This window comes from Malurus melanocephalus, unplaced genomic scaffold, assembly GCF_030028575.1.
Source record: "Malurus melanocephalus ecotype Western Australia unplaced genomic scaffold, MMel_1.1 scaffold_8, whole genome shotgun sequence".
Lineage (NCBI taxonomy): Eukaryota > Metazoa > Chordata > Aves > Passeriformes > Maluridae > Malurus > Malurus melanocephalus.
In genome coordinates this window covers 1,269,097-1,286,034 of record NW_026623240.1, presented here as the reverse complement: position 1 = coordinate 1,286,034, position 16,938 = coordinate 1,269,097, and the positions used below count along the sequence as shown (strand labels likewise).

The following is a 16,938-nucleotide window of genomic DNA, read 5'->3' as shown; positions in this document are numbered from 1 at the left end:
ATCTGGGTTTCAGCATTTTGCAGATCGGCGCGTTACGCCAAGCCAACATCAGTTTCTGTTCAGACTTAAGCCAGAGCATTCCTGCTGTGGGAGATGTCTTGCAAGAGAGATCCGTGTACATAATGGGGTAGACGGCTTGTCAGCCGCAGCTTAATTTGTAGGGTAAGATATGTATTAAACCTTCAGTGTTACTTTGTTAGAGGAGAATTTTTAATTTATGGATCTGAAAGATCAGAAATTTTAAATGGAAATGTAAAGCTGAGGTGGTTTAGGATGTGGATGACAGCAGAAGAGTGCCAAGAGGAACAGTCATGACCATTACATTTTCTAGTTGGTAAAAGACTAAGTCTATCATATTTAATTTTGCCAACCTCATTTTGCTTCTGTTTTTCAACACAACAGCTCAAAAATGTAAAATAAAAGAATAATTTGTCATAACTCACAGCATTTAGAATATAGCAAGTATCGGCAATACCTGTTCTCTGTATGATGGGTGTGTTCCCCATGACTGTACTGTACAGAGCTCCCAGGGAGTGCATACATGGAATCCTGGGGCACGAACGGCCACATCAGCATTTTCCCCGTGACATGGTTCAGCCAACCGGGCTATGTAAGTAAGCGAAAGACACAGCGACTAAAATGTTGTTGGAGGGTGAGCTGCTATGCCTAACTGGCCTTTTTCCTGCCCCACCACAAAGCCCGTTCCCAGCCGTGTACACTCGGCAGGGTTCAGGGCCCGTGAGCGCACGGTGGCAGCTCGCAGGGGCCGCGGTGGCAGCCGGGGTGGCCGGCGGGGCCCGTTGGCSGCCGGGGCGGTCCTGTCCGTGCGCTGTGACCGCGGCTGCGCTCGGGCCGCGCTGAGGAGCTGCGGACAGTCCCGGGCCGTTCCCGTGGGCTGTCGAGCCCCGCTCAGCGCGGCCCTTGGCGGGGGCGGCTGCGGAGAGGGGGCGGTGGCCGCCAGCGCGGGGCGGGCGGGAGGGAGGGTCCGGGGAAGCCGCGTCCCCTCGGAGGCGGCGAGCGGAGCCCGGCGGCAGGTGGCGGCGGCGGCTCGGCCCCTTTAAGGCTACGGCTGCCGTAACCCGATCCCCGCCGGAGCATCCTGCGCCCGGGAAGGGCTGTCCCGTCCCCGACGCCGCGGGGAAGGCATGGAGGAAGAGGAGGCGGCGCCGCAGCCCCCGTAGCCCCTCTCCCAGGTGCGGCGGGCGGGGAAGGAGTGCGGTGGGGCGTCGAGAGCCGAGGCTGGCGGGGCGGGGGCGGTGCGGCGCGGCCCCTTTCCCCCGCCCCGCGTGGCTGCGCGGAGCGGCCCCTTCCCTCCCCCGGCGCGGGGCCGTCCCCGGGGCCGAGGGCCGCCAGCCGCAGCCGGCAACGCGGGGCGCGCTGACAGCGCGGGGTGCGCGGGGCCGCCTCCTTCAGCTGCCGCGGCAGCGCTCGGCCGCGGTCGGAGCGAGCCCCGCGGGTGCGCGCTGCCTCCGCGCTCCCGGCGCCGCCTCCGCGCCCGCCCGGTGGCCGCTCGGGGCCGTGCGAACGGCGGGTGACCGGCACCGAGAGGTAATGCCCGGCTCGGAGCAGCGCCCCTCGGGGGCAGCCTGGGGGTCCTCTGCGCCCCCCGACTCTGGGCGGGYTCCCTCTCGGGGGCTTCGCGGCTCTGCTTGCGGGGTTTGAGGAAATTCGGTAAATGCTGTCGCAGCGGTCTCCTCACCCTGGGTACCCTGTCTTTATGAAAAGCCTGCCTTATCTGCGGGTTGCTCTAAGAGCAGAAAGCTGAGTGGAGTTTTGGGTGTGAATAGCCTTAAATAGAAATGGGAATGGCTTAAGTGTGAGTAGCTTGAATTTTGTTGTGTTTCTCCTTAACGCTGCTTACTGAGCTAAGTAAGGTATCAAATGATACTAGGAACTACCATTCAGAACAAGAGTACGGCAAAGCTCCAGCACTGCAGATGTTTTATTACTGGGCTTATTATAAAATGTGCAAACAGTCAATAGTCCAATGTTGCTCTCTGCAGATTGGTGTGACAAGTTTTACAGCTATTGGATTTGGCTTTCAGTTTTAAGCGGATCAGGAGAGCACAGTTCTTCACGCGATGTCCTGGTATCACTAGCAGCTTTACGGTATAATCTTATTTGGAAATTGATCCAACTCATCTTGAAATGCAGTCTCGAAGTGAGGGCTGTGCGCCTTAAACCTTCCACTGCACCTCCTTACCTTGTCTTGTGATTATACTGTTACGTTCCTTATTTTTGTGGTGTGAAAAATTGATGTGGAAACGGTAAGATGAGGAGAATGTAAATGCTGAATGCTTTTGGTGGTACAACACTTGATAACTCTTCTGCTCCTTTATCYTCTTTCATTAAGTGCTGACTTGTTTCTATAATGAGTTTGAAGWGGTTTTTTATATTGGGGGTGAATGGATGTTGAGTCTTAATATTGATGASTTTTTTCTTCTAAATTTCAAGTAGAAACAGCTTTTCTGGAAAACCACTGCATGTTAATAGATGAAAACCAATATATTTTTAGTTCCTATGGAATATGGATGAAAAAACCTGTGTTATTAAACTGGGTTTCAAAAGTCACTGGGTCAATAGAGTAATTTGAAATCACACCAGGCATATTTTTGCTGAAAAATGTTAATTTCAAGTGTTTGGTGATTTTTTTTTTTTACCTAAAGACTATATTGAAAAGCTGCAAGAGTGAAGTTCTGATCATTTGTAGTTGCTGTCTAACCAAATGGTTAAGACAGTAATTTTGAGTAAGCCAGGAAAATACTAATGGTGAGGAACCAACCTGTTTGTAGTGCTGTTCTCCTGAATTACAAAGTAGTKACACTAAACCTCCCTCCCCACCCAGCCTCCCATGAGCTCGAACTCCCTATCAGCTGACTGAACAGTAATCAATGACTATGCAGTTTGGGTGATAAAGTGTCTGCTCATACATAATCCACGAAGTTCTGTATCTTGATCAGACTTTGCAGCTATAAAAAGATACTTGGAAAAAAACCTCACAGTGAAGCTGCCTGACTTACTAACTTTGGCCTGTGTCAAAGAAAATTGTAATCAGAAGCTTATTGTGCTTGTTTTAAGTCAACAAGTGCAACACTACAAGCTGTTTGGGTTCAGCAACATGAATAATTTTTCTGGTAAATGAAAAGGAGGTCTGGTAACAACAGTTAATTTTCATGTTAAACAATACTGTTGAAAAGARCCTAGATATATGAGAAAATAAAAATCTGTAGATATGGGAAAATGTTTGTTGCTGAACTGATTTTCCATCTCACATGAAATCCTGTTTACACCTGCTCCTTGAATTAAATTAAAATACAACACTTTTAATTGCTGAAGTAAAACATGAAATTATTCTGGACTTGGTAGTTAATATACATAAACTCCATCTTGCTAAGSTGATATGTGAAACAGGCTTGCAAAACTTGAGTATGAAGCCAGCCACAGAAGCTTAGTGAATAATTTCTCCTCTGCCTCTCTTCTCCTTTAAAAACATCATTCCTTTCTCCTTCATGGGCATCATGGTTCTGCATTTGCTGAAAGTCWGATCATGTACCTGCCATATAAGTGCCTTTTAAAAAAATTAGTTCCCTCTGCAAGTTCCTTAGGAGAAAGATTAGTCTTCTAAATGCATTTCTTTCAAAGGATGGTTGGACGGTTTGTTTAATTCCATAATATGTACTAAAATGAATACCTGTCAAATGTTGAAATGTTACTTATCTAATAAAATCTTCTAGTACTAAAGAAACAGAAATAAAACATGGTTTTCKCTTGTCCAAGAGATTATGTCAGTGTCTTTGAAACTCAAAAGTACTAGTGCAGTTACTGCAGATGAATAAAATACAGCATCATGAGAATTACTATATTTTAGTCAAAAGGATGAAGTAGATGTGATTGATGCTCAGTGGTTTTGCTGTTTTTTCTGAAGAGAATTTTACTTAACCTGGGTTTTGACTTCATTAATTAAACCAACTGATTGTGGTTTTTTCTTATGTGGTCCAAGAGAAGAGTTAGTTGCTACAAATGAGATAATGTAATAAYTAAGTTTTATCCCTGGGGGTAGAATCTGGCACTGGACACAGTACAGTGCTTCTCAGTGGGTTTAAACTGGAAGATAGTAAACTGATAGTTTTATTCCTTCAAATGGTAAGGTTTTAGAAAATTGAGCTTTGCATCCATTGCCTCTGCTACTTTAAACTATGTGAAAAGTGTATGAAGTTGGGTTTGTGATTTGTATCTTCTTGGTCAGTGGAGGCAAATGGAGAAGTATGTGGAAAATAAACAATATGGAATCTTCAGGATAGTAATTGAAATTGGAAGCTTTGATAGAATAACGTTAGAAAGTATGCAGGACTTTGCATGCTGCTGCATTAGAACAGGTCATCAGAAAACAACTGGAATCAATAAGTTTGATGCAATGCACCTGCAGTGTGTGTACATAAAACTTTTAGACTGGATTAAAAATGCCCTTGTGAACTGAATCTTCTGATCACCCCCTCTGATTCTTGTTGCGTAGCTGTCCCAGAGCATGCAAGCTGGATTCCTTTTGGGCTCATCTGGGCAGGAAGATAGGCCCTAGGAGCACATCAAACATGTTCCAAGAACTGTGGACTCCCTAGGACAGAATTAAAGCTGATCTGAAGTAAGCACTTGAAATCCATATGACAGAGGCAGCTTTCACTCAGCAARTCTGTTCTTTTTTGTGCTGCATTCTCTTTTTGTCAATGTAGCTCTGTGGGTACTGGACTGAGAAGGTTTTATTCTCTTCAGTTCTGGGGGGAATAAATAGAAAAGAAAGAGGTAGAGGGGGAAGAGTGTGAGACCATTGAACCTTTTGCTTGTAAATCTTTGAAGATGGAAGTGTATTTTTTCTGATCTATGTTTCAATGTACTCACCATTTCCAGCCCAAAGTGACCATAGTTTACTTAATTTTGTAAGAAGTTATTATTTTATTATTATGGTGAAGTTTTCTTTCTAACGTTTCCTCCAGAAGTTCAAGTTTCTTACCATCTGCAATGCAGATACAATTACAAAAATCGAAGGCATATTCACTCATTTTGTAATGCATGTGAAATGATGGTGGACATAAATGTATTATATGATTGTATCACTTTTGCTGACCATTAGGTTGCTGTAGCAATGTTAAATTGTGCTATCTTACAAATAATTTTATTTTTAGATATTTTTAATGTAAAATTGAAATAAGTGACAGCAGGTTTTTTCACAGATATTGAAATAATTATTTAATTATTTGAAATGAAGCTGTTTGGCTTTTTTCTCTCTTCTGTTCAACTTAATATAAATTGACATTTTTYGAGTTTGCAACTTTTGCCAGACTTGGAGTATAAACCACTTCACTGTCAAATTGTAGACGTATGTCAGAAGTTTGTGGCTTCTGGGAAAATACCATTGTGTTTTGAAAATACTGGTGACTCAGGAGAAATGACTGAAGCATTTAGAGACTGACACTTGTGTTTGGAATTGTTTTGGTACTTAGACCTCATGAAGTAGCTAAACATCCAGCAACTGAAAAGCCAGTCAGCTCTGATGATAGGAAGCTTTTCAGCGGGTGTGAAATTGTGCGGAGGTTAGACTTTGGTGAAGGAAAAAGCCACAGACTGTCACAAGGATGGGCTCTCAGCTGTGAACAGGGTGTGAATTGAGTCTGCAAACAGAGCTGCAGTGAGGCTATTGCTCCTCTGGGCTGACCCAAAAACCTCCTCTATGCTTATCTGATTCATTGTTTCATTTTAAAATTCTGTGGTGGCAGTCRCTCTGGTAATTATGAGACAAGTTTTAACTTTGGATTTTCTTGGGTCAGGAGTGGAGGCTTCGGAGCTGGCAGTTGCCCTGGTCACTGGTCTTCACTGTCCTTTCTATGTAGATAAAATACATGCCATTTTAGGCCATAAAAATGTATAATATGCAAATGTGAAAAAAAACCTAAAACCAAAATTCAACTTTTATATCTAAAAGTTTGGCCATACTTTTATACTGTTATGGTTTAAGTAGAAACATTGAACAGGTTGAAACTTTTAGTGAATAATGTTTCTGTTGATAAATTTGCTGTCATAAACAYTTTCTGTGTCTGCTTAAAATAGTAAAATGGAGAATGTAGTGAAATTACTTTCTGCTTCTCTTCACAGGCTGAAGAACAATGGCTTCCTTCAGCAACCTGACTATTGGYGTTGCTGTTGCCAGTTTTACTGTATTTCAGCTCCTCTTCCACGTTGTAAGTTCTTGGGTGTCAACACGATTAACACCTGGKTTTAACAATCTCAGCCAAAAAAGGAAGATCGAATGGAATTCAAGGTAGGGTGTTCAAAACAACAAYAGCTAATGACCTACCTGAAATTATGAACACTGGGGCCACCTGTGTGTGTATGTGTAAGACTGAAGAAAACCCCATTAAATGTCTGTAAAGATCAGAGGGCTGGCTGTAGGCACTGAACAAATTATGCATGTGAAATGTTGAGAGCCCTTCATGAATGAAATGCCTCTCTCAGACAGTGATGTCCAAGTGAAGGTCAGTAAAAAAAGAAAACAGTGACTGGTAAGAGACAAGCTGAAGGGATGCTGTGTGATGCTTCTAGTAAAGAGAAGAGATATAAAATTACTTTCCAAACATATATGAAAATCAAAACTATTGCAATTTATTCTAAATCCMAGTGTATCTCTGGTCATGCTTTGGGGAGCAAAGCAGTTTGCTCTCTGGTGCACCAGTTCTCCTGGTGCTACYACACCACAAACTGTTTTATGTAAGTTAAGGTTTTCCAAGGAATTTAATTAAGCTTTGGTGCATTGAAGAGTCAGGTACATCTGTGTCTTGTTGGGGAAGGAGACTGCAAGAGGAGGGGGAAGCTACAGCAAACACAGGGTGCACATTCAGGAAGGAGTTGTGGAAACTCAGTCCAAAAATCTTCTCACTCCCTTTGTGTTTCTGCACTTCCATCAGTGGATCAGGATGGATCCACCTGCATTACACTTGTCTCTTCAGATACAGGACTTTTAGAAACTTGTCTGACCCGGTGACTCTTTTAAGCCATAAAGGAAGTATAAGGTAGCAATTGCAAATGGGGTGATTAATGGGATTTTATTTGCAACATACTACTCTGAAAGGGTATATATAGTGCACAAAGTTTTCCAGGTGAAATGAATTGTTACAGTATAACTTTGATTAGCCTATTACAACTTTTTTCAGACATTTCCCAAATTTAAAGCTCAAAGATGGTATGGTTGTCACTGCATTCAAAATGCATAAGTTGCATTTCTGTTCCTCCTCAGTGCTGTTTAGTATCAGGTGGATGCTTTTAAAGTTGTTTCCATTGTTCTAGGTAGCATTAGCAACTCAAATAGCCGTGGCCTTCTATTTGGCAAATGTCCACTTTCAGGGTTCTTAATGTCACGATCTTGATTTGAGTTCCATCTCTGAATAATTACCGATCTGCCAGAGCTGTGGAGGATGCCAGCTCACAGTATCAGTGCAGCTTAGGTTTATCTCTGTGTTACAATTAACAATAGAGGCAGGCAGGGAAAGTAAATGAAACTGTTTCCATTTGAAGCTGAGCTATTGTCTATAAGCCACGTCAAATGGCCCTTGAATTGCATAACAGGCTTTTTGAGAACATACCCCATGGCTGGTAGCACTGTGCTGGTGTAGTGCTTTGAATAATAACATATGAATTGTTCCACACATCACAAGTGTGCTGGAAATAAGCTCCGTAATCTCTGGGCTACTTTGTAGTAAGGTGTTTAACTGCTCAAGTGATACAGTACCCCAGGCTATGTCCTTTTTTACCTCTGTGCATTTTTTTTTTCTTTGGGGTTCATAGCAGGGTATAGATGTTAGCACCCAGCCTGTATCCAGTTCTGGAGTCAGAAGGCATGAAACAGAAAGCATGGCTCATCAGCATCTTGTGGATGTTGTAACTGGGGAGGGCATGAAGAGAAAGACTGACTGTGCTTGTGTTACTTCAGCTCTGCTAACCAAACACAGTGTTTTGTCAAACTGCCCTGTCACTCCAGTATTTCACCAAAGTGAAGAGATACCTCAAGGGGTATCTTGCAAAATCAGAGAATGCAGATGGTTATGTATTTATTCTGCAGGCAGCTGTGCAGGTAGAGAGTTACTATGTCCCAGTAAAATCAGTTGGTTTAGCTTAAATTATTTAAAAGTAGATGGTTGTTTTGTCCTATATTGAACTGGTGTAGGGAGTGCACACACAAACGATTCTGTTGGCAGTGCTAAGGAAACTGGCACAGAGGATGGTTATGCATTTTTATCAGCTCAGCTGGGTCTGGAAGAGGGCATCTGCCTGCAATGAGCTGTAGCTTTGGAAATATATTGTTACAGTTTGGAGGGTTTTGTAATCAAGCGTTTGAGCTGCAGYTCTTGACTGTATTTTCCATGCTGTCAGTTTATTCATTCTGACCTTCCAAGAATTATGAACCAATAAAGTAATTGCTTCTGGCATCTGAAGTATGCAGACACTCAAAATGAGTTGAAAACTGTATTTTGTCACAGATGTAGTATAACTCTTCAAGTTGTGCATATTCCTGTCACCTCTCCTATCATACTCGCTATTAAGTAGTTGTGAAAAAATATATACCTTCAATAATAAAGGAACAAATCTGCAACTTAGCAGTACATTTTTCTTTGTTTGTAGCTTAAAGGATGCAAGCTTTGACAAAAATTTCAAGGAAATGTACAGAGCTTGATAGCTTGACCTAGATTCCATATTAAAATGGACTGTTGTACTATTTTCCCTTCTTCTGCCCCGTCTTCTATGGAGAAGCTTCAAAGTCCAGAGTTAAAAGAGGAAATCTACTGCTTTTTCTTTTTTTTTTTTTCTCTTCTTTTATTTCTCCCCCTTCAAGTGCTTTACTTGTGTATAGCTCGTATTCCAAAGGTTCACACTAAGGTTCAGATAAACAGCCTCATCAAAGACAAATTGCAACTGTAAACTAATGAGCTGTATTCTAGGAYAAATTTTCCTTCTTGCAGCATTATCCTCTCCTCAAGTTCAAAAATTCCAGGTATTTCTCAGACACTAATATTGCTTGCTGTTCCTTGTTTTTAAAAAGAAAGGAAAGTTCCTATCTTTTTAAATTCTGTGTTGCAAAAGTAGACCTTTTAATTAAACTATTAATTAGCATTAGATTTCTGATAATTAAATTTTCTTTCTTTGTTAAAAGAAGAGAGGGCAGAAGTGCAGCCTGYGTTACAATGGTTATTAATTGTTCTTATCCAGCTTTTGACTACTCATATTATGCTAATCTCCATTCATTTTCTGGAACACTGTTGAAAAGGCTGCTGCAAATAGCATGATGACAGTCTTGAAACAAATTGTAAATACAGTCTCTTTTATGAAAAGTTACAGAATCTTCTATTGTGAATAGAAAATAATCTAACTTCTGGAAATAGAGTAAGAATTATAACCTTCTCTTTTCTTTGCAAAGTCTTCTGCAGGAAGAAAGATGTTTTCTTCAAATCTTGCGTGGTAGAGCTTAGACTCCTGAGAGTGCCTTAAGGATATCTGAAATATTAATGACTTCCAAATACATATATTCAATGTGTACAAAGACAAGAATAATAACTAACAGCATCTGCACATTTGTGTGCATATTGTTGATGCTGTGAATATGGTGTGAAGTGTTTCCAATCACACAGCACTGAACTTAATTCTCATCTTCAAACAGTATCCGTGATTCAGTATGGATGTTTCTTTACGTAATTTTTTTCCTTTTAGTTGCACTTGAACAGTGGGAAAGCAGACAGTGGCTCCACAGTCTGAGATGCAGCTTCGAGCAGTGTTAAACTCATTGCTAGAGGGGGAAGGTTACTCCTTTTGGACTTGTGCCCATTGCATTGTTCTACCTTCCAAGAACACATGTGGACTCAAAAGGGCAGGAGTGGCCCTGGCCTGTGTGCCGGCAGAAACCCTGCTGGGGCCTCTGGAAATGGATATTTCTCTATAACTAATGCTTCTTAACATGCAGAGTTTATCTACACTGGGCTTGCAGCTTGTGTACTGGAGCCTCTTGCCTTTGGGGAAAAGTGTCTATACCCAAATAGGGGGAAGGCAACTGTGATTACTGTGATATTTATTTCCTATTTCTCTTTGTCTCATACAAAGCTATAGGCTGCTAGTTGATGTAAACCTGGGGGTATTATATCTCGGGTACTCAGCTACAAACTTTTATTATACAAGTTTTCTCTTTGAAAACCAGAATCTACTTAAAATGCACTAGAAATTCTATCTGAAGCTTAGGATTTTTCATTTAATGCCACTTTCCAAACCTAAACTCGGCAGACTTATTATGGGTCTTTTAATTTGGTGCCTCAAAGGAGGAACCTGCAGTTGCAGGACTCCTGAGTTGATCTGAATATGAAATGCATACAAATATTCCAGCAAAGGGGACAATGCAGAAAACATTTGTTAGAGAACTTGATGTCTTACTTTCTTTAAGGATTCATTAATAAATGGGATAATTGGAGAAAATTTAGATCCTAGTTTCTTTTAACACTCCTCCTTGAAACTACTGTCACCAATCCCACCTCAATCTAATAGATTCCTTCATTTTGACTGTTTTTTTCCCACCTGTCATTGTGTAAGTGTTTGGATGTAGCACAGAGAACAGATGACTGTCTTCCACAGAAGTATCCGGATGCAGTTGAGAAACCTTTGGAAACATCCTACCTTAAGCACAGTAAGGGAAGTTGTGAATGGCTGTACCTCCTTGTGACTGTGATCTCTTTTTCAGGACAGTGTCCACATTCCACGCCTTGGTGGTTGGAGGGTTTTGCYTATATATTTTATTGTACGATGATGCTGTTAATGCTGACCCTATCTGGTAAGGCATGTTACATATATGTTGTGTTTACACAATAAAATAGCATAATTGAGAAGAAAAAAAATAATCCTGCAGTTTATTAAGTACTGAATGATTGTTCATTTTCCCTTAAAATATGCAATTGTGATGTGTTCATTTTTATGTTTGTACTATTGGAAAATTCGGTAATTATTTTGTCAGTATTCATGTCTTAGTTCAGTGTGTCTCTGTGAAGTGGAATAGATAAAACAAAAGCAATTGATTGAAATAGAATATTGAATTACTAATGAGTAAACTGAAACTGTAAGTCAGTATGACTGAAACTCTGTTATTTAMAGTAATCATTTTAAAGTGAAATTGAAAAGCTGTAGCAGATCTGGATAGTGTCTGAGTGAAAGTTTTTCATTGAACCCTGCAAAGGGTTTGGGTTCAGTGGAGAGAGAATGTGATATTACTGCCAGGTAAAGCCTGAAAACAGATACAATAGGTGGTAACAAAGACTGGAGCATTGGTAAGGTCCAGGGAAGCRTTCTGTATGGATACATTTTTTGACAGTCTAGGACTTCTCATAAAACATTCCCTCTTTTTATCTGTGTACTAGAGACCAGCTAAAATAGATGATGTAGAAATTGTTTTTGTGGTGGTGAGAATCACACAATAGAAAATGTGGAGGTGGTAGAGATCAGATAAGGAGAGGGAGAAGATGTAAATAAGTGGATTAAATTGTAGCTTCGTAGGAGAACAGGCTCTTTTCTCTGATTGTTCACACATATTACGGTTTTTCAAGTTTGATTAGCATTTTATAGGATTCTGTATCTGCAACGAAATTTGAAGAAAGTCAGTAATGGGGATGTTTGTTCTGTCTGCCTGTGCATGCTCATTTGTAATTCRTTTGCCACACATACCTCCTCAGCAATCCCAAAGAGACAGCTCTTCCCATTTGCTTATTCAAGTCACTCCCTGTTTGTCACTSTGAGCTCTTGCTTGCATCAAAACTGGGCTGCAAATATCAGGTCTCATTAACTACGTTGCACCTTCCACTCAAGGAGATAGATCAGGAAATCTGGAAGATTTGAGACTAAATTCTAAGTTTTCCATTTATTGAGATTAATTTGGGATTCTAACATGGACTGTTCTTGAAGGGATGTGACAGATGGACAATGCAGCCTTCTATGTTGTTGAAGTGTTGGTTTAGAAAGCTTAGAGAAGGTTTGCTGCAAAGTGACATTCTCTGAGGAAAAAAGGAAGGGAAGGGAACCATTCTCTGTCTCATGCWGTTAAGTCATGTCTGCAATTATCAAGGAACTATTTTCATATTGCTCTCAATGCTTTACATCTTCTCTAGAGAATGTGAAGGCTCTTGAGTGCAGGCTTAGTCTTGGTGGTGGTGGTGATGTGCTCAAGTGTGTTGGGACCACTGAGAAGTTCAGTGACRCTGCTGCTGCTGGGAGCTCTGACCTGAGGGCTCTGTGTGAGGATTTTCTGCCAAAGCTGTGAGAACACATCAGTCTATGCTCCATGTCTAAACCTAAAAAAGCACTCAGCCCACAACCTATGTAGCTCATGAAGGTTGTGAAGCCATGGAAAAATATTCCATTTCAAGCTGTAGTTAAGAGTCTCTATGGCCAATCCTAAGAAATGGAGTGAGCTCCGACTCTCCTGGTAATGATTTTTCTTCACCTAACAGCAGAATTCTGGTTTTGTGTCTCCTGTTTTCCTGTAAACTACCCTCTTACTGAGGGAAACAGTTMGTTTTAGACAATAAGAAAGCTTTAAAATTTAGTGATCAGATTGTAATAATACAGGAAATCCCTTCCACTGCTCCATTCCAATAAGATTAAGAAAAAAAAAGTTAAGTAATAGCATTTTCCTCTGTTCTAGCTGAGGTAGACTTTGTATTGGAGTTGGCTGTAAGCACAGTTAGGTTCCTTTTTTCTCAAAAGGTTTACAGCAAGGGTTGCTTTAACAGTTTGTGTTGAGCAGTCCACATTTTATGAAACTGTTGATCTGTTACTTGAAGCTCAATTCATATTTACACAAAATACAGCTAGATTAGTTGCMCAACTTAATTAAAAAATTAAGTTATAATCGTTGCACCAAGGAAAGAAGACTTGCTTACCAACCTCCTCAAGTAGGAATGCACAGAGGACAGTGGAGGAAGGAACAAACATTGCTTGCTGTAATGTGGATGCTTCCCGTTCTTGAGCTGTGTTCACAGGTTTGGGTTTGTTGAACATTTTAGAGGAACTGAACTTGTGTGTGTGTTACTAGGAGCTTTGCCTGCTGAATGTTTGGCCCCAAAAGGGAAGGGATRGAAGGTGTGGAAACTACTCTGAAAAGCATTTCTGCTCAAATGTTCTTTGGCTCCAAAGAAGTGGCAAATAATTCCYTTCCTGTGTCCTTCTACTCTGTTTATCCCAGTAAACATCCATCTGATTATGAATATGAAAAGCAGCAGCTGAGCAAGATATTTTTGTCATCCTTACCAAAGTTTTAGCACTGTCAGAAAAAAATGGAGATGTTGAGTTTCAGTTAAAGGGCCAAGAGACACTGACTGGGCTCTTCTCTTTTATGCTYAGTTTCCTGAGAAGCCAACTCAGAGTACTTGCTGGGTTTCAGTTCAAATCTCTAGCAAGGCTCTTGGAGCAGCCTCTGTGCCAAGGCAGGGGTTGATCCTGATTAGGGTGGTTAGGAAATGTCTTATATCTGGGTGGGAAAGGAATCCACTTTGGTTATTAGAACCGTTCTTAACCAGATTGTGCAATATCTTACTGTTGAGCCAAGAATAATGTGTCCTGATGGATATTGTGTTGGAGATGTGTATGTCCTTTGCAAATCAGGCTGTAACTGTGTATTTTTGGTATTTTTACAGGGGTGACCCTTCAACTGTGAAGCTGAATGTTGCTATTACCACAGGCTACCTCATTTCTGGTAATTATGCAACGTGTATATAACATGCACACCCTGTTTATTTGCATTGAGTCATTATAGCTGTGTGTTTATACGGAGCCACTGTGGTGAAGATGTGATATGTGCATGCAATACAGTTGTACTGTGGCTTTTAAAGTTGCTAATGGATTTATGGGTTGTGGTGAAATCACAGGATCTTGCTAGCGGGTGTGAAAGATGGAATATCTCCCCAAGCACAGAGAGATGCCCCTGTGTGGCTTTGTGATGGTTTGATGTGCAGCCACCAGCTCCAGCTCACTTTTGTCCTTTGGCCAGTTGTGAAGGTGTTGGAGCAGTGCCCTTCRCTCTCTTCGTGGTGCCTGCACCTTGTAGCTATTCTATCATGTGTTTCTTCCTGTGACCTCAGAATGCTGGCAGAAGAATTTTAGTAACCCTCCATATAAGCTGAGGCAAATGATGCCATAGGATCATTCCTGCCCATCTTTTAGTCTTATTTTAAGCCAAAATTCAGTCATGTATAAAACACAGAAATTTTAAATTATTTTCTTGGTATGTTATTTATTCCTACGTATGTTTTATAKTCTTAATTTTGCTAACTGAAGTTGGCATGGGAATTTTGCTACAAAATGCTTTGGAGCTTTCTTTCCTGTTGTGTGGGAATTACACTGCCTTATCAAAGCAAAAACTTGTTATGACTTGGACTATTTTCAGTAAAAATGTCTCATGTTAGGATGAAGTCTCTGGTTAGAGGCTGGGCCATGGAGTTGGTTATCTCATACTACATTTCTCAACCCAGTGGAACTAATAATCTGGTGATCAGCATGCTCAGTTAAACTCTGCATTAGTTTAAGTGTCTGGTTTTTCCGTAGCTTCRTCTGCCATGTTTAAATTAATCTGTATCTATTTTTGAATAATTGTGCATTAAACTTTCATTATGAATTAATGAGTGCCTTTGAACAGGCATCTCAACCTGGCCACTCATTCTCTCTCACTTCCCTATATAGTTGATGTTTAATTATTAATAAGAAGTGGAACACCAATGTCAGATAATGTAGAGCCCTGCCTGAGGACAGCTAATATAAAAGAGATCAAGGCACATGCTGGCCATAAGAAATGCACAGGGGTAAAGTCTTTGATTTGGAACTTTGGTCAATAATATTCCAGTCCAAAGTGCTCATTTGCAGAAAGTAGGGGCAGAAATTGCCCGTTCCAGTACAGAAAAGAAAATCTTCCAAATTCTCACACCATCATGGGAGAAAAATATTTCTTGTTTTGTTTTTAATTTTTTTTTCTGTTAAAGCTTTCCTTGTAACACTGACTCAGGTCTGCTATGTCATTTTTGCAGTAATTGGAAAACTGGGATTTAATAAAGCAACTATGTTTCTTATTACAAATGCCTCTTGGAAAATATTTTTGGTAAATGTTTCCCTATTTGCTAATATAACTAATTTTGATTCAGATCCCTGCATTTATTGCATGTATTTGTATATTTGCCATGCCTCCTGGAGAACCTCCTGCCTTTTTTAAATTTAATGTCATTTGTTCCAGATTTTTGGGGTCATAAGTGTGAAGTCACTATGAGATTCAGGGTCCACCTTTTCCTTCCAATATATTTTGGCTAAAGCTATTGTGTGTGTATTTCCATTGATGTGGAAAGTAATATTTTATGGAAATTGTTGGGAGAATACTGTTGCTTAGTGCTTTTGCTGAAGTAAAATCTTTAGGATAAAGACATTCTCTTCAGAGATCATTAATTCAGAGGGTTTCTACTGGTGCTGTATCTTTGTATGTCTCTAAAACTTAGAGAAGCTATACTGAGGTCAATAGTTGTATAATAAATAGTTCTTTATAGTTGTTTCTGTTCTCTTGTAGATCTGTTGCTTATTATTTACTACTGGAAGGCAATTGGTGACAAATTTTTTGTAATACATCACTTGGCAGCTCTGTATGCTTACTATTTTGTACTGGTAAGTGCTGTATTTTCTTGTAACATAACAAGCAGATGAGATTAAGACATGGCTTTTATAGACCTTMTTTGCTTAATGTTGGAAAAGATTTTCACTGATTAATGAAAGGCGTATTTATACTTTGAATCATTGTTTTTCAATTTTTTTATCAGTTGTTTGTGGTAAGTACATGCCTTTTCAATTTTACACTCCAACAAAAATGTGTAACTTGGTTGAACTTAAAAACTCTTCTCAGTTTTTTTCTGTAAACAGACTTTGACAGAAGGGCTTTTCATATTATTATAAAAAGGTTTTCAATAAAACCACAAGCTTGAATATTTAGTTGGAAATTTAGAAGGATGTGGTTTCAAGTGGTTATGTTCTGCTTCTGTCTCCCGATAACAAGTGACAGGATGAGGGAAAAGGCCACAAGTTGTGCCAGGGAAGTTTAGGTTGGATACTGGGAAGAATTTCCACACTGAGAGGGGAATCAGGAAAGTGTCCTGGGAAGTGATGGAGTCACCACCATCCCTGGAAGTTTGGAAGGWGTGTGGATGTAGCACTTGGGGATATGGTTTAGGGGTGAGCACTCAGTGCAGAGTTAATGATTGGACTCGAAGGTCTTTTTCCAACCTTAAAGATTCTTTTYCTGCCTACTGTGAATCCCAGGCTTATAATATTAAAAGTGTTGAAATGCCAGATTACTGTCAGATTTCCCATGTAGTAGTTTAAAGGGGCTGAAGTACACTGACAAGTAAATACTCCATTTGTGGTTGAAGATAATTACATCTATTAATATTATCATGGATGAAAATGAATTAGAGCTGAATATTAGATAAATGAAAATACCACAACCAAGGCTAATCCCCGATGCAGGAAATTCATTAGCTGTTTCTGGAGGGAACAGAAAGCGTAATGTTAGACTGAACTTTATTTAAGGCAGTCGTGACTACACGGATGTAGCTCTGCCTGTGGATGTCGGTGTGTTGCTCTCAGTCTGTTTTCTTCAGAGAAAGTCACTCCTAAGTAAGGTATTTCCAAATTGCCTTTAGAAGATAGCAAAGAATTTGCTTAAACACACAGGTTTTCGTTTGGTGCTGTGCAYAGTGATGTGAAAAGCTCGAAGTAGTGGGTGTTTGCTTGCTTGGTGGGGAAAGAGGAATCATGACACACTCCATAGGCTGTTCGGGAAACCTRTGGAAGTTAAAACCTCCCAAGCTTTTTACCTCTGCATCTGCAAACTGCTGCTTT

General features: G+C 40.6%; 1 protein-coding gene across 4 annotated transcripts in view; it reads left to right on the top strand.

Moving 5' to 3' along the window:
• Positions 1-995: 995 nt before the first annotated feature.
• The window catches only part of TLCD4 (TLC domain containing 4), a 27,230-nt gene continuing 11,287 nt past the window's right edge, over positions 996-16,938 (top strand). The window contains exons 1-6 of one of the 4 annotated variants that reach the window (XM_057373461.1): positions 996-1,193; positions 4,514-4,639; positions 6,145-6,310; positions 10,763-10,852; positions 13,704-13,762; positions 15,614-15,708. In XM_057373461.1, the coding sequence (XP_057229444.1) occupies positions 6,156-6,310; positions 10,763-10,852; positions 13,704-13,762; positions 15,614-15,708 (399 nt within the window). In that variant the 5' untranslated portion in view covers positions 996-1,193; positions 4,514-4,639; positions 6,145-6,155. Of the gene's footprint in view, positions 1,194-1,422; positions 1,549-4,513; positions 4,640-6,144; positions 6,311-10,762; positions 10,853-13,703; positions 13,763-15,613; positions 15,709-16,938 lie in introns of those variants that run through there. The other 3 variants (XM_057373471.1, XM_057373479.1, XM_057373487.1) reach the window with 3 other exon arrangements.